Source organism: Aethalodelphis obliquidens, unplaced genomic scaffold (assembly GCF_003676395.1).
Source record: "Aethalodelphis obliquidens isolate GAN/ISIS:26980383/991018 unplaced genomic scaffold, ASM367639v1 scaffold37, whole genome shotgun sequence".
NCBI lineage: Eukaryota > Metazoa > Chordata > Mammalia > Artiodactyla > Delphinidae > Aethalodelphis > Aethalodelphis obliquidens.
The window spans coordinates 855080-873561 of record NW_020837981.1 but is presented as its reverse complement, the minus strand read 5'-3'; the positions used below and the strand labels follow the sequence as shown (position 1 = coordinate 873561).

General features: G+C 37.0%; 1 protein-coding gene across 4 annotated transcripts in view; it reads right to left on the bottom strand.

The window, feature by feature from the left end:
• Positions 1–18482, bottom strand: part of WAPL (WAPL cohesin release factor) — a 77090-nt gene that overhangs the window by 42573 nt on the left and 16035 nt on the right. For 2 of the 4 annotated variants that reach the window (XM_027129685.1, XM_027129682.1), the window contains exons 3-4: positions 8903–9946; positions 5601–5719 (exon numbers count right to left, since the gene is read on the bottom strand). In XM_027129685.1, coding sequence (XP_026985486.1) covers positions 5601–5719; positions 8903–9946 — 1163 coding nt within the window. The remainder of the gene's footprint in view (positions 1–5600; positions 5720–8902; positions 9947–18482) is intronic. The other 2 variants (XM_027129686.1, XM_027129683.1) reach the window with 1 other exon arrangement.

Genomic DNA, 18482 nt, shown 5'->3' with positions numbered 1-18482 from the left:
AGATAAACATTACTTCAAAACTTTTGAACACATTACTATGACTTCATCATTAGTGAAATAATCTAACGACAAAAAGAACTGGAAAGAAATTTTAACTTCACTTAGTGTATTTACTGTTCATAATAATATTGGTGTTATAATTTAAAAAGTAATGTGTGCTGTACAATAAAGAAAGCTAAGTACCAAATTTTGAAATGTTAGATTTGAAATGAAACTATCAGTATGAACTCAGTTTATTTTTCAATGTATTTCATAGCTCTGTCCAGTGAAAGAGCCTAGAAGCAATGAACACACCCAGCACTTAGTTCTGGGTTTCTAAGTACTAATCCCCACAAAAAGAACCAAGGATCCTTGGATGGGTCCATGATTGAAAGCACAAGATAAGTCCGGGTCATCTTTCGTGCAGAAAGCAAAAGAAAAGCTCAAAGATGATGGGTCTATATCAAAAGGACACAAGAAATGGCTTGAAATGGTTTACTCTGGCCAAATCTATTATAAATACATTTAATAAGTAAAAATTATTGAGTCTATAGTGATAGAAGTTCGGGGTTGGGATGGGGAGAAAGAAAACTCCTTTTTACAAAATTCCAGTTATTAAATGTAGAAGAAATCGCAATTAGAAAACTCACCATTCTGTAACTGTCAGTGTAATAACTGATGCAGGCAAAGATCAACAATGGATGCTAAAATTATGAGGTAAAACAATAATGGGGAACAGAATATTCACGTGCTGCCAGAGTCACACCCAGAAGCTTACTAATTAAATTATAAAAGGAAAAACATACTTTTATTTTGGGGAGATCCAGTGGTCACAACCTTCAATAGGTGGTCAAACAATTTTGAATGGAACAACCAGATATTACATACCTTCCGATGTGATGCAACATACACAATATGACTTTGAGGCATTCTTGCCAAAATATGTTTAAACCTCAGCCTAATCAAACGTAGAGACTTACTTCCAGTGTTCTATGACACCATACTACTTTAATATAGTGGAGTAACAACTTACATCATCAGGAAACAATCAGATAAATTCTGAATGTGAAACATTCTACAAGACAGATATCCTGGGCTCTTAAAAGCAAAAAAAAAAAACCAAAAAACTAGTGCCATGGGGAATTTTAAAAAGATGAGGGGACTGCTCAAGATTAAAGAGACATAACAAGTAAATGATTATAGTTTGGGGAGAAAAACAGCACTAAAAGACATTTTGGAGACAGCTGAGGAAAACTGAATATGGCCTGGACATAGGATTATATCAAAGAATTACTAATTTTCTTAAGTATTACAATCATATAACCACAGTTAGGTATGAGACTGTCTTTTTTCTTAAGAAATGCATGCTATCTCAACAACTTTCAAATACGACAGGAAAAATGTTATATAATACACACACACACACACACACACACACACACACACATATGAAGAGAAGAGAAAAAGGGGAAGAGGAAGGGGACTGTGTGTAATTATGACGATTTGGTGGGGGGGTGGGGATCAATCTAGATAGAGGAATATAGTTATTCATCACATTTTTTTACACTTTCTGTATATTTTAACTTTTTATAATAAAAAGTTGAGGTGGGAGAAATAAAGTAGAATGCTTTAAAGGACTCAGGAAACTCTTCCAGGGTGTCTACAAAGACAAAACCATTTTCACAATAATAATATGTTGTTTGCCTTTTTCACTTCGTTGATATTTGCAGGGATGGTGCAAAAGCAATGCTGGGTAAAGCTGTTGGTGTCTTAGCATGAATCAAGGCAGGGGCTCTGAACTGTATATAAGTAGTCATATTCTTCACTGCTACACACTTCATAGTTAAAAAATAAAATGCCAGTTTCACATAAGAAAAAAGCCCTTGATAAAGGAGTGAAAATTAGTGATTAAATCGTAACCCTAAGTGCACTAATGGTCTATGTGACAAAACCAGTGTGCCTAAAACACTTCTGTTGCATATAAAGTGTGGTTGTATCAAAAAAAACCACTACTGGCTCAACTTTCAAGCTGAACCAGCCACTTTTTTCCTGAACACCATTCTTTACTTAAAAAACTGACAAACTAAAAAAAAAAAAAAAAAAAAAAAACAAAACTGACAAACTATGCTTATACAGACTTGGGTATTATGCAGACATTTTCTCAAAAATGAACAAAGTAGGCCTGTCATTGCCAGTCATTTTCCCTGAAGTATTTTCTGCCAATGAAAAAATTTCAACTTTTAAGCAAAAACTAAAATTCTGGAGAACTGTGAACTTGATAGCTTCCCAATACTTAAAAGACTTTTCTAATGAGTTTGACAGTGATATTAATGATATTTTTGATACTGTATAATGAAGTGTGTCACCACTGAAAGATTTAGATAAATCAGTCTAACCAGTATTTTCCAAATGACCAATGTATAATGTTACAAAGCATGCATGTGTAAAAGATCCATTCAAAGGCAAGACAGACCAACAGATTTTAATGCAACATTATGAAAGGTTCACTGGCACGGTTTTAGACTCCAAGTTACAACTAATCTTTAAGAAGCTCCTGGGGTAGGTACTTTCCTCGTGGTCCAGTGGGTGAGACTCTGCGCTCCCAATGCAGGGGGTGCCTGGGTTCGATCCCTGGTTGGGGAACTAAATCCCACATGCCAACAACTAAGACCCAGCACAGCCAAATAAATAAATAAATGGATGGATGGATAGATAGATAGATAGATAAATAAATAAATAAATATTAGAAAAGAAAAGAAAAACTCCTGGGGCTTCCCTGGTGGTGCAGTGGTTAAGAATCCGCCTGCCAATGCAGGGGATATGGGTTCAAGCCCTGGTCCGGGAAGATGTGACATGCCGCGGAGCAACTAAGCCCATGCGTCACAACTACTGAGCCTGCACTCTAGAGCCCAGAAGCCACAACTACTGAAGCATGCACGCCTAGAGACCATGCTCTGCAACAAGAGAAGCCATCGCAGTAAGGAGCCCACGCACCGCAAGGAAGAGTAGCCCCCACTCACCTCAACTAGAGAAAGCCTGTGCGCAGCAACGAAGACCCAACACAGGCATGCATAAATAAATAAATAAATAAAATTATTTATTTATTTATAAAAGAAACTCCCATTTTTTTTCAATTTTGGTGTAATGTCAACGAAGAATGTCTATAATTATCTGAAAAAGCTACTTAAAATACAACTACTTATCTATGTGAGGCTGGATTTTCTTCATATTTTTCAACTAAAACAACAATGAAAAATACTGAATATAGAGGATATAAGAATCTAGCTCTTTTAAAAAAAAATTTATTGAAATATAGTTGATTTACAATGTTAGGTTAATTTCTGCTGTACAGCAAAGTGACTGTTATATATATTCTTTGTCATATTCTTTTCCATTATGGTTTATCACAGGATACTGAATAGAGTTCCCTGTGCTATACGGTAGGATACTGTTGTTTATCCATCCTAAACATACTAGTTTGCATCTGCTAATCCCAAAGAATCTACCTGTCTTTTACTAAGCCAAACTTTATAAAGAGATTTGCAAAAAATGTACAATGCTACTCTTCTCACCACATTTTTAAGAAAATAATTCTCGCTAAAATGTTATATTAACATGTAATGGGTTACTGTTAAGTGAATTATTAATAAGTATCTTTGAAATATGTTTTCACTTCCAATTTGATAAATATAACATATATAATCAAAAGCTTTCTGGGATTCTTAATAAAATTTTAAGAAAGTGAAGTAATCCTGAGACCAAAAAATGTATAACTTTTACACTAGAAATCAACACATGCCATACACAATTTTATAAACCAAAACCTCACCTAAGCATTAAGGGCTATAGCCATTATACCACACTACCCTGGCCCCTGGCTCCAGAGCAAGTTAGCTCTGTTGAAATGAGCATTAAGCATTTTTTTTTTCTGGTGGGGGGTGAGCACCTGGGGCTGCAAAAGTATAAAACAATCACTCTGAAAAGATTCCTAACTGGCTGTTTACAGAGGTAAAAGAATAAAAATAAAACGAGGCCAGATAATATGGACACACTCATTCTTTAGTTGCTTAAAAGTAGTTCAATCTACGAAAAATGTCAACAACTTCTAACTGCAATTTTCAATAATAAAACTGTTTAACACTATACAAGCTATTTAAGTAAAGGAATTTTTTTTTAAAAAAGGTAAAGTCAAGCAAATTATTCTCAATACCTATGCTGGACCATATTAAAATGACTTATATAATGCATAAGAATGAAGTTGGACCCTTAACTTACACTATATACAGAAATTAACTCAAAATGGATCCATGACGTAAATGTAAAACCTAAAACTATAAAACCTAGAAGAAAACATAGGGAAAAGGTACATGACATCCAATTTGACAATGATTTCTTAGATATGACACCAAAAGCACAGGTAACAAAAGAAAAAAATAGATAAACTGGACTTCACTGATATTAAAGCACACTACCAAGAAAGTAAAGAGACAATTCACAGTATAGGAACATCTATGTGCAAATTATGTATCTAATAAGACATTCATATATAAAGAACTCCTATAACTCAACAATAAAAAACCAAACAACTTGATTCAAAAATGGGCACTGGCGATGAAGAGTGGCCCCCGCTTGCCGCAACTAGAGAAAGCCCTCGCATAGAAATGAACACCCAACACAGCCAAAAATAAATAAAATGTAAAAAAAAAAAAAAAAAAAAGGGCACTGAATAGACATTTCTCCAAAAAAGATATACAAATGTCCAGCAAGTACATGAAAAGATGCTCAACATCAATAATTAGGAAAATGTAAATCAAACCACAATGAGATACCATTTCCCACACATTAGGATAGCTATTATCAAAAAAAAAACTCAGAAAATAAATGTTGGTGAGGATGTGGAAACATTGGAAACCTTGTGCATTGCTAATATGAATATAAAAATGGTGCAGTCAAGGTGGAAAACACTTTGGCAGTTAAACGAAGACCTACCATATGTCCCCAAAATTCCACTCTTAAGTATCCAAATCAATTGAAAGCAGGGACTCAAATAGCCAAAAAGTGAGAACCACCCAACTGTCCATCTACAGATGAATGGATAAACAAAATTTGGTATTCAGCCATAAAAAAGAAACATTCTGATATATGTTACAACAGGGATGGACCCTGACAACATAATGCTTAGTGAAATAAGCCAAGTACAGATAGACAAACATTGCGTGACTCCACTTATATTAGGCACCTAGAATAGGCAAATTTATAGAGACAGAAAGTAAAACTGTGTTTACCAGAGGCTGGGAAGGTCAAGGTGGAGTTATTGTTTAATGTGTACAGTGTTTTTGTTAGAGACGATGAAAAAGTTTTGGTTATAGGTAACAGTGACGGTTATACAACACTATGAATGTATTTAATGTCACTGAATTGTACACTTGCATATAATAAAGACTATGTTATATATGTTTTACCACACTTCAAAAAATGGTTACAATGCTTTGAAAAAATAATTTACATATATCCTCTGAAAGACAAAATTTAATTGCCATGATGTTTGTTAGTAATTTTTAAATAAAAAAAGAGCTGAGCCCTCCAACAATAATACAAATCACCGATAGTGCTTTACTTACCCGTTTGGGGCCACTAAAAATCTTTCTGGTATTTTCCTTTGATTTATCTCCTTGTTTATTTGGGGGCTTCTTCACATTTTCAGGCACACCAGGCAAATCCTCTGTAAAATCCAAGTTTTCTGAAATGGTAATCAAAACTAGCTAGCTTTCTATTATTTCAAATTATCTACCAGACAACCTATGAACATTTTGAGGAGAAAGAAGCATATTGTGGGGAGAAAAAAAAAGGAATAAAAGCACCACAGAGTTGACAAAATACTCCAATGATATTAAGTCTCATTCTCCCGTGCTCACTCCCTGCTTGTCCCCTACTCTAAAAGAAAATCAGAAACCTAGTTGCTGTGTATGTGCTCCAGTTTCACTGGCAAAATCAATTCTTTTCCAGAATAATTTGTTCTTCGAAGTTCATATAACTGCTAGTTATCTATCAACATTAACACTGGCATGGTCTAGTTTAAACACACACACACACACGCACACACAAACACACACACACAATCAGGTGATATGCACCTGTAACATTTTTCTAGAATTTAAGTACACTTAATCATGTTGGCCTTCAAAGAATGCCTGCTTACATCTGAAGAGGCCACATTTTTAAAAAACCCCAAAAAAGGATATAGCTATCCTTGGCAAGATACAGAATGACCTAGTACAATGTATTTCAGTGGTCTGTGGTACTCCCACAAAACTAACCAAAGGATTACACTAATTTCCAAATGGCTATATTTTTTTCTAGCCTAAACAAAAACAAAAAAGAAAAAAATAGGAAGGGGACTTCCCTGGTGGTCCAGTGGCTAAGACTCCACGCTCTCAGTGCAAGGGGCCCAGGTTCGATCCCTGGTCAGAGAACTAGTTCCCATGTGCATGCCACAACTAAGAGTTCGCATGCCACAGCTAAAGATTCTGCACGCCGCAGCTAAAGATCCCGCATGCCGCAACTAAAGAGCCTGCACGCGGCAACGAGGATCCTGTGTACGGCAACTAAGACCCGGCACAGCCTAAATAAATAAATAAGTATTTTTTTAAAAATAGGAAGACTTGGGCTTCCCTGGTGGCGCAGTGGTTGAGAATCTGCCTGCCAATGCAGAGGACCTGGGTTCGAGCCCTGTTCTGGGAAGATCCCACATGCCACAGAGCAACTGGGCCCGTGAGCCACAACTACTGAGCCTGCGTGTCTGGAGCCTGTGCTCCGCAACAAGAGAGGCCACGACAGTGAGTGGCCCGCGGACCGCAATGAAGAGTAGCCCCCGCTCGCCGCAACTAGAGAAAGCCCTCGCACAGAAATGAAGACCCAACACAGCCAAAAATGTAAATAAATAAATAAAAATGAACTATCAATTCCCCCCTCAAAAAAAAATAGGAAGACTTTTCTCTGTCCCAACCCTTAAAAATGTTTGCTGTTTCATACAGTGTATGAAGACTCAGATTCCAACTTTGGATATATCAATCAAACAGTCTCTCATTTTTAAACATTATTTGTTATCAACATGATGTTTTTCAAAGGGAGCCTAATGATTTACGATAACTTGCTATCAAGGTTAGGATAAGAGCTAAGAAGGCTGTAGCAGAACTGGAGCTCAGGTTTCAGTACATAATTACTAACCATCTTCCTGAGAAAGCAAATGTAAAGCTGTCTACCCAGTCATATCTCAAGTGACTAGCAAGGCTGCAGCAAACTTCAGTTCTTCAGAAGCAATTCAACACAACGTTGAATTCTGAAAATACTCTTATTTTTTTGCAGTGGGGAGTAAGGCGGGCTCCTAGGGGCTACTCCTGTGTAATTCTAGCTTTAGTGATTCTAATCTAGCAAACCTATTTTTAGGCCAAATGAAGCAAAATGGTAGGTAGCCTCAAGTATGATACACTCTATAAGAAAATCTGTATGTAAGAATACTATGGGATCTTTAGTTGCAGCCTGTGGGCTCTTAGTTGTGGCATGAGGGATCTAGTTCCCTGACCAGGGATCAGAAGCCAGGTCCCCTGCATTGGGAGCATGGAGTCTTTTTTTTTTTTAATTAATTAATTTATTTATTTATTTTTGGCTGCACTGGGTCTTTGTTGCTGTGCACGGGCTTTCTCTAGTTGCAGCGAGCAGGGGCTACTCTTAACTGCTGTGCGTGGGCTTCTCATTGCGGTAGTTTCTATTCTTGCGGAGCATAGGCTCTACGTGTGCGGGCTTCAGTGGTTATGGCTCACAGGCTCTAGAGCACAGGCTCAGTAGTTGTGGCGCACAGGCTTAGTTGCTCCGCAGCATGTGGGATCTTCCTGGACCAGGGCTCGAACCCGTGTCCCCTGCATCAGCAGATGGATTTAACCAACTGCGCCACCAGGAAAGTCCTAGGAGCGTGGTGTCTTAAACACTGGAGCACCAGGGGAAGTCCCTACTATGATAGTTCTAATTCACCATAATGACTCTTGTTCTATGACCCTAAAAGGACAAAAGCTCTATTTAACAAGTAAACTGATATAGGAAAACTGTATTTGGTTAAATACAAATAAATATAACCCCTGTATCCCAGAGGCTTTCACATACTCTTCGTCGCTCAACAGTCAATCCACTTCACAAAGCCCTTGTCAAGTAGTGACTTACTCATAGCAAAGCTAACCTATTTCTTTTGTTTGTCTCTCAGTGGAGACTATCAACTCCTCAAGGACTTCAAGTCATTACTGGTCCTACTATCTTAAGGGACAAATTAATTTTTCACTGGTAAGAGTGTATAAATACTTAACTAGCACTTTTTAATTTTATTAAGTCAACTTACGAGGATGATTCTTAAGATTTAATCTTAACTTCATAAATTTTTCTTTAGAATGTTTTTTAACATTTATTGATTAGGCTTTTTTATTTTAATTTTCTAATACTTCCCTCATTACAACCACCTAGTATCAATATAGTTCTAAATGACCAAAATCTATCCTTATGTTTCCATTGCATTTAGTTTTTCAAAACTGAAATATCAAGATGTTCATTATCCCTACACACACACACACACACACACACACACACACACACACACACACACACGGACACACACTAAAATTCTCAAGTGCTAATGGTAGAATTAAAATACAAATATGAAAAGACTCCCCAATTTACAAACTGATTCCTTACAAGGTGGGACTTTATTAACATTTAAATGCTGTTATCTTTGGATAAGGTAATCTTTGGCACTAAATAGGTACTCCTATTAAAATTAAATGTAGTAACAAGCTAAAACTAAGTATCCAGGAGGAAACTAAGTAGCTGTTACTTAAGCCTGAAAAACACGTTTACTTGTAGTTTTTTTTTTAAGTCTTACCTGCATTATTAGTACTAGACTGACTGTCCTGGGAATTATCACTGCTTTCTGGAGGAGGCTGCAAGGAGGGTGATGGAGCCGTTTTAGATCTTTTTTTGTTTGTCTTTCTTTCCACTTGACAGTCATCATCTTCATCATCTTCACTTTCACTGAGATCATCAAAGCCAAAATACTTAATTTTGTAATTAGAACTCCCAGAACCTCCTTCATCACCTCCTGTCTCATCATGATCTTCAAAACCAAAAAATTCAAGTTTAACATCTTTTTTAGACTTAGTATTACTAGGTCGAAATCTAGTAGTGGTCTTAGACGTTGCAATATCTGCTTTTTTTCTTAGCCGGCCAGCTTCTCCCAAATCTGCAGGAGTTGATGCAGTGAACTCATCCATGCTGCGTTCCATAGTATCCTGTATGGTAACATTACAAACTGACAAGCAAGATGGATGTAAAACAGTATAATCTCTAGTCCGTCCAACCGTCCCTCTAAAACTGGTCCCACAACTTACACTGCCTTTTTTTGCCTGATTCAGGCCATCTTTACTTGATTCACTGTTTGCTTTGGCTAAGCCCTGACTGGTGCCGTCCATTAGCTTATCAAAATTTGATGCTCCTTGTGAGGATTTTGCTTTATTGGCCCTACAATACGTCCTACAGTTGCTTGGCCTAAGAACCCTTTGCATGATGTCTTCCTCAATGGCTTCATTTAGATTTTCCAACCGATTTTTAAAATCCTCATCCTTCATCTCCAAAAGAGGATCACTATCCAAACTTAAAATACAATCTTCTGATCTGCTATCTTCAAAGTCATTATCCCATTCATACAAACCAGTTCTTACAGATCCCTTGATTGAAGATGTTTCTGATGGAGATTCTGACCTTCTTCCAAGCTGGGAGTTCCAAGTATCATTTGTTTCTTTGATTTCATCAGCTTTGTATCCAGAAGCCACTGTTGTTTCTGCATTGGGTTTCTTAGTACTGTCTTCAGCATTTTTGTAAATATGGTGACTATTTTTTTCATGTTCTTCACTAAAGTTCTCCACTTTATCTATAAAAATGAAAAATAAGTCAAAGGATAAAAATGTGAGTGACAGCAATATAAAAGTTAACAAATAAAAGGGACATTTGGTTAATTAATAGTACAATTAATTATGAAAAAATTGCAAAAATTTTAAATTGTGAAAAAAATAAATGTTTATATATCTGATAATTCCCCTTCCAGTATACAGCTCTCATGTCTTCCAGTGACCTCTCCCTAGGCATCCAAGTCCCTTAAAATTGTTACCCTAAACTCAAGAGATTTCAGCAGTGTTAAAAAACAGGATCAATTCAGAATGACATATAAATAACTCAGCCAAACCTTCTAAGACATACTATGGATTTTTCAAATAAAAATGTTTCATCACTGTAAAGCAATTATACTCCAATAAAGATGTTTAAAAATTATTTAATAGAACCTTAACAATGTAACACAATTAATGAAAACATTCTGGCAGTGTCTATTCCTCTGGGGTAGGGTTGCCCATATGGCATGCCAGCTCTGTCTAGAAACCTGTTCCAGGGTCAGGTTTCTTTATTTCTGCTTTCCATTCTTTTTTCTAATGCTAAAAGCCATACAACTTCAAGGCTCTTTTTTTTTTTTTTTTTTTTTTAAACAGTGGCTCTGATGCCTAAGTTACATGGCTACAGTGGTTATTTATCCATATCAGCCAGTGGTAAATCTTAAACTGCCTACTCATTTTGTACTTGGGAAATTCATTTCTGTTGTCTTTAATTTTATCATCAGAAATATTTTTTAAATTTTTCTAAATGAGATGGAAATGTGATTCAAACTGGTACTACAATTAATTCTCCAAGCACTTGTTAGTAGGAAAAGTCGGGTTAAATGTTTATGCCAGGGGCTTCCCTGGTGGTGCAGTGGTTGAGAGTCTGCCTGCCGATGCAGGGGACACGGGTTCGTGCCCCGGTCTGGGAGGATCCCACATGCCGCGGAATGGCTGGGCCCGTGAGCCATGGCCGCTGGGCCTGCGTGTCCGGAGCCTGTGCTCCGCAACGGGAGAGGCCAGAACAGTGAGAGGCCCGCGTACCAAAAAAAAAAAAAAAAAAAAGTTTATGCCAAATAATAAAATTACCAAAAAACAAAACAAAACAAAAAAAACCTACATTTAAGAAAAGTCATTTACAAATCTCAATTAACAAACCATCAAATAAAAGCAAAGGGATGCTTTACATGAATTCACTGTACAATTTTTAATGCTACCCAATGGGTGTAAATGTAATTTATATTTACCTACCTCTACAAGGCAACTAATTTATAGGTATACCTGTTTTATTCTTGGATATTTTCCAACCAAAGGCAAGGAACTATAGTTTTCATAATCTCAGAAGTACCAAATCAGTAAGTATACAATACTGAAAAGCGAAGAATTAAAAGCTGACTCTGGCATCTGATACTTTCTTAAAGGGGCAGAAGCAAAGCCAAGTTTAAAACCAAACCTGAAGAAATGATACCACTGCTCTTATAACAAGTGGAAAGAGCACTAGTAGTTGAATTTGGAGACTTGTGTTGCCCTAACCAACTAGCCCTACAGAGCTCAGGCAAGACCCTTAACTTTGGGCGTTTTCCTGAGGGCTTCAATTTCCTCCTGTGCTCAAAAGGGAATCCACTGACCCATACTACTTTACAGCATTATTAAAGGAATTATTTGCTAAAAAATGACTATGGGAATGCTTTGCATGCCTAGCTATACAGACGTCTATGAGATGTCACTAAATGTTATACCACACCACTTTTATAGTTACATAGCATTCTACTGTCTTAATGTCACAAAATTTATTTAAGCTGTTTCTAATTGTTTTATGTAATAAACATCCTTCTGACTTAAAAAAAAGGTTATGTTACAGTAAACTTTATTATCCATGTTTTTAAAAATTACTACTTCAAGTTTTACTTACCACTCCCATTTCCCCTAAAGTCAGAGAATATGTGTTGTGTTTTAACAGTTACTATTCTCATGGGCTGCCTTTCATATGTAAATCTAACTGTTGTGAGTATACCTTATAAATTTAAGTGCAAAGAATAATAAAGAGCCTTAGAGAAAGAAGTATTATCACTAAAAGTTATGTCACTAGTAAATACAATTTATTCATGTATTCAATTATATAGCATAAACAATCCTACAGATTAATTATTAAAGTATATTATATAATTTTTAAACTTCAGAAATACACTGCACAGATAAAAACTAATTTAATCAACAAAGAGTTCTGCACAAGAAAAGCTATCTAAGTTTTCCACAACAGTATTCTATATATGTAAAATAAATACTTTCTACAGTCCTTCATCATTTAGGTCTTCAAGAAATATTCTTAACTATACCTTCAGAAGAGAAAGCAAGGTTATCTTGTCCTAAAATGCAAAATAGCAATTACTTTCAACTGCCCTCCTTCCTCAAACATCCCAGCTTCCTTGTCAGATAAACTCACTTTATATCTCAAAACATCAAGGGTGGGGAGGGGAAATAAAAATGAGTTGGTTTTTTTTTCTTTTAAAATGGCTTTTATTGAGACACTTTTAGGGCTTCTGCAACATTTCTACTCGGAAATCTTCTTTATTTCCAGTTCTTAGGTGGCTAAACTCTTTTCTGTATGCCAACAAGGCTCACTCACACCACCTTAGCAAGGAAGCATACTCATCTATCTTTGCTCAAATGTCCAACCTGGTATGCCCCCACACCTCTTTTTTTTTGTAAACAGAGAAGATAAATATCAGTGTTTACTCTGTTTTAATCTAAACCAGCTATATAAACAGTAATGTATTTCTAGCAAAGGTAACAGTTTAGGAGTTAAATGGATGAGTGTCAGCTCTGCCACTTAGTGGCTAAAATGACCTTAGGCAAGTCACCTTAACTTGGGACAGGGACTTCCCTGGTGGTCCAGTGGTTAAGAATCCACCTTCCAATGCAGGGGACTCGGGTTCAATCCCTGGTCAGGGAACTAAGATCCCACATGCTGTTGGGCAACTAAGCCTGCACACCACAACTACTGAGCACGCAGGCCAAAACTAGAGAGCCCACGCACCACAACTACAGAGCCCATGCACTCTGGAGCCCACACACCACAACAAGGAGCCCACAGGCCAGAACGGAGGATCCCACGAGCCGCAACTAAGACCTGACGCAGCCAAAAATAAAATAAAATAAACATTAAAAAAAAAAAAAGAAGTTGGGACAATTTCTTCATCTGAAAAAACGAGCTAATAAAATCTGTCTCAAGGACAAGTTGAACAGATAAAAGAAGATAATGTATCTAAGGATATATGCAGGTTACAGAACATCACACAAATGCAAATTATCATAGCTGTTACAACTCTGCCACATATAAAATATATTTTTAATAATCTTTTAGTGAGACATTTCTTAGTGGAATTTAACCTGTATGTTCATCAATATTCCCTTAGGTCCTGTGTCTATCAGCTTCAAGCAAGGAATCCAAAACTACACTCTAACGCCTACTGTTCTTCCTCAGCCTAAAGGGTGAAGATTGGATAAGTAGAAAGTTTTTAGCAGAAGACTTAGCCTAGCGCCATCTGCAAAGATACTTAATAAATGCTTTTTAATATCACTAGATTTTAGTATCACTGGATAGGTACTCAATCTTTTGCATATTCGGTATTACACAAGGGAGGGAATTTAGCATAATAAAGGCTATGTGGAATTTGAGAAACATGGTATTGAACCACACAGCTAAAACTATAACTAGATGTGTAAAAATTTGGCAAGTCGAATTTCCTCTCTGAGCCTCATTCTGCTTATCTAAAAAACAGTAAGTAACCTCACATTAAAGATTAATTAAATGCCTATTATTCCCTTAAGATTCTTAATTTTGAAAGGAAATAGATGATTCCCTTAAAAATAAAAACACATCAGTACTTGCAATAATATGAGTATATATGGGTTTATGCAGGATAATAATCAGGTGGGATAATTTAAGGCTTCCATGCGTAAAGTGAACTCTGAAGTATTTAAAAAGTGGGAAGGGAGGTTTGATCAGAGATTTATGAAATGATTTCATGGGTTCTGCAAACCTTGTGACACTGTGTGAAAAAAATGCCTGTGCACACATTTTTCAGGGAGAGTATCTATAATTTTAGCCGGTTTTCAAACATTCCAAAATACATTTTTTAATTGGTAAATGACAAGAGAAGGAGCAAAATATCTGTGGGAAATCAGTATATGTTAATTGCAGAATTTCAAATCTCTATGGGAAGGATTATTCAATAATGTGTACTGGAACATCTTGTATCTTTAAACATAAAGCAAAAGAAATTTCATCAAAATTAAATGTCCATATATACACTACCAAACATTAAGGTAGATAGCTAGTGGGAAGCAGCTGTATAGCACAGGGAGATCAGCTCGGTGCTTTGTGACCACCTAGAGGGGTGGGATAGGGAGGGTGGGAGGGAGGGAGACACAAGAGGGAAGAGATATGGGAACATATGTATATGTATAACTGATTCACTTTGTTATAAAGCAGAAACTAACACACCATTGTAAAGCAATTATACTCAAATAAAGATGTTAAAAAGAAAATTAAATGTCCATTAGAAAACCACTATTTAGGGAATTCCCTGGCAGTCCAGTGGTTAAGACTCCACACTTCCACTGCAGGGGACACAGGTTCGATCCCTGGTCAGGGAACTAAGATCTCACATGCTTCAGCGCAGCCAAGAAAAGATTAAAACACACACACACACACACACACCAAAAAACGCTATTTAAGAGAACTACCATACCAGAGAGAGAGAGAAAGAGAGTGAGTGAGAGTGTGTGTGTGTGTGTTTGTGGGTGTGTGTGTGTGTCTGTGTGTGGGTGTGGGTGGGTGGGTGTGGGTGGGGGTGGCCGGGGCAGGGTGGGGGGTTGATTACAACTATGTAAAGAATGCCCCAACTCAATAAGACATCCAATAAAAAGTTAAAATAGAAAAATGATCAAGAGACTTGGACTTGACCAGTCACTTGATAAAAAAGGATATTCAATAAACATATAAAATATAAATATATTAAAAGGCACTGACATTCATTGGTTATTAGAAAGATGCCACTGAAACCATAATGAGATGCTACTAAACAACCAACGAAAGAGTTAAAATTCACAGTGCCAAGTATTGCGGAGGAGGTAAAGCAACTTCAACTGCTCAGAATGGAAATGGGAACAACCACTCTCGAATTATCTACAAAAGCTAAACATAACAGTTATCCTATGACCCAGAAATTCCACTTCAAAGTACTTACCTAAAAGAAATGTATGCATATGTGCACTAAACGACTTATTAAACTTAACCATATGAAACTTCCACTTTTAAAATAATCAAGTATTCGCCATTCCACGTGGTTCAACTTAAGGGAAGTACACTTATGACGTCATTCCAAAACAAAGAAATATAAATATCCATTAACAGTACAATCAATAGTGGTCTATTAATACAAAGAAATACTGCAGAGCAATAAAAATAAATAAAACTACATTTCTGTAGGAGTATATCTTAGTACAATCACTACAGAGAGCAATTTGGTAATACTTTTTAAAATTAAAAATGTACATATGAAAGAAATAGACTGACCCTGAAGCAAGCTGTTTTATTTACTCTACAAATAACTCTCCATGAGTATGAACATAAGCAACAAGGAACATTGTTTCCTGATTTCTGCTTTCATAAACAATACAAATACCTATCAATAAAGAACTAACTAAATTATCATACAACCACATGTCTGAATACTATATAGCTGTTAAAAAGAATGAGGCAGGTCTACAGATATGGTTGCCCTTAGGGAAAGGGATGACAGAAGGATAAAGGGAAAGTCTTCCATACCTCTTGAATTTTATATTGTCTATAGTCTATTCAAAAGTCTTAAAAGTAAAAATTAACCAAAAAAACAAAAAAAAAGTAAAAATTAACAAAGGTACACATTAAGTACCTTAAACTGTAACAGTGATCCTACAGTTATCTTTTTTTTGGAGTGCTGAGCTGTTAAAGAATTATATTTATGGGCTTCCCTGGTGGTGCAGTGGTTGAGAGTCCGCCTGCGGATGCAGGGGACACGGGTTCGTGCCCCGGTCTGCGAAGATCCCACATGCCGCGGAGCGGCTGGGCCGGTGAACCATGGCCGCTGAGACTGCGCGTCCAGAGCCTGTGCTCTGCAACGAGAGAGGCCACAACAGTGAGAGGCCCGCGTACCGCAAAAAAAAAAAAAAAAAAGAATTATATTTATGTATGAAATACAGTGTCTGGAATTTGCTTCAAAATAATCCACTGTTGAAAGGGAGTAGGTGGTAATAAAAATAAGACTGACTATGAATTGATGTTTATTGAAGATGGATATACACACACACCTGTGTAACTGTATGCTAGTCTGTATATACAAACAGCGTATATACTACCTTCACCCTTCTTAGAAGAAAGTGAAGATATTTCCTTTCACTTTTCACCAAACCCATCATTATATAGATAAAGAAAAGGCAGCCCAGAGAGGCCAATGACGACAAAGGCTGCCAATTAAACCAATGACCAAGAGATCTCATAAAAAGAACCATACCAAATTCTAATACACATTACACTACCTCTAGTGGTGGCTGCTGAAAATTGAAATACTAAAGCAGATAAACCATCTTAACCCACATTAATATAAGAGGTCTAGATGAGATGAAGAGGTTAAAATCTAATGTGTTGGGCAAATTGCAGTGTGTATCACCTGATGTGCTAAATACTAAATTTAAACAAAAACCTCTGACTTCTAAGGCGACTGTACAGATGATAGAGAAGTGGCTTTGGAGACCATGACCCATGAAATACAGTTGAGGTACTGAGAAAAGTTTAATTTGTGTGTGTGGGGGGGGTGTGTGCCACCATTACATGGCAAGCTGCCTCTAATTTGAGTGGCTGTCATGCAAAGAGAGAACAAACTTATTCAATGTGTAGAAATCATTCAAATTCATAGAAACTAAAAGGACTGATGAGCATTAAAGGTCAATTAGAGGGACTTCCCTGGTGGTCCAGTGGTTAAGACTCTGCGCTTCCAACGCAGGAGGACCGGGTTCAATCCTTAGTCAGGGAACTAGATCCCGCATGCCTCAACTAAGAGCCCACAGGCTGCAACTAAAAGATCCTGCATGCCGCAACTAAAAGATCCTGCATGCCGCAACTAAAGATCCCACACGATGTAATGTAGATCTTGTGTGCCACAACTAAGACCCGGCACAGCTAAATAAATAAATATGTAAATATAAATAAATAAATATTTTCTTTAACAAATCAATTAGCGCTGTCCAATGAAGGGGATGCCTAGGGAGGAGAGTGTACTCCCTTGTCATAAAAGAAGTATCTGATAAAATGGGACTACATCAAAACCAGTAACTTCTGCTCTACAAAAAACACTGTTAAGAGAATGCAAAGACAAGCCACAGAGTCAGAGAAAATGTCTGCAATAAATATGTCTGATATAATACTTGTACCCAGAATAAAGAACTCTCAAAATTCAGTGAGAAAATAAACAACCCGATTAAAACTGAGCAAAAAAATGTGAGCGGATGTCACCAAAGAAACTATACTGTTACCAAATAAGTACATGAAAAATGATCATTAGTCATGAAGGAAACGCAAAAGGCTGATTTCCTTAATATACTAAGAATTCAGGGCTTCCCTGGTGGCGCAGTGATTAAGACTCTGCCTGCCAGTGCAGGGGACAAGGGTTCAAGCCCTGATCTGGGAAGATCCCACATGCCGCAGGGCAGCTAATCCCGTGCACCACAACTACTGAGCCTGCACTCTAGAGCCCGCGAGCCACACTACTGAGCCTGCATGCCACAACTACTGAAGCCCGCGTGCCTAGAGCCTGTGCTCCGCAACGAGAAGTCACCGCAATGAGAAGCCCACGCACCGCAATGAAGAGTAGCCCCCTCTCGCCGCAACTAGAGAAAGCCCAGGCGCAGCAATGATGACCCAGCGCAGACAGAAATAAACTAATTAATTTAAAAGATTTCTATGAAAAATATATATATACTAAGAATTCTTACACATCGATAAGTCCAATGAATGTCCCAGCAGAAAAAGCAGGTAGAGACACATAAAAGCAATCAATAGAAAAAGAAATAGAATGAATTAATAACTTACGAAAAGGCACTCAATTTCATTCACAATTAAAAATCAGAGTACACAATGTTATATAATAATTATACTTCAATAAAGCTGGAAAAAGTAAAACAATTGAACTATATACTTACTAAGGCCTCAGTATGTGCCCAGTACTGTCCTAAATACTTTCCATCTATTAATTCATTTGATCTCTTAGCAACCATCTGATGTAGGTACTATTACAAGTTCACAAGCCTTTATCCACAATTCTAACATCTAAAAAGCTCTGAAAACAAAGTTTTCTCATAATGCATTTTGAAGCAAAACCTGACCTCACCTAAGTGAGGCTACTGATAGTATTTTTTCCTGAAGAAACAGCTGTCTTGATTAGACTGCTGCCTAGCCCCTGACGGGTGTTAATGTAAAATACATACACTTTCTAAATTCCA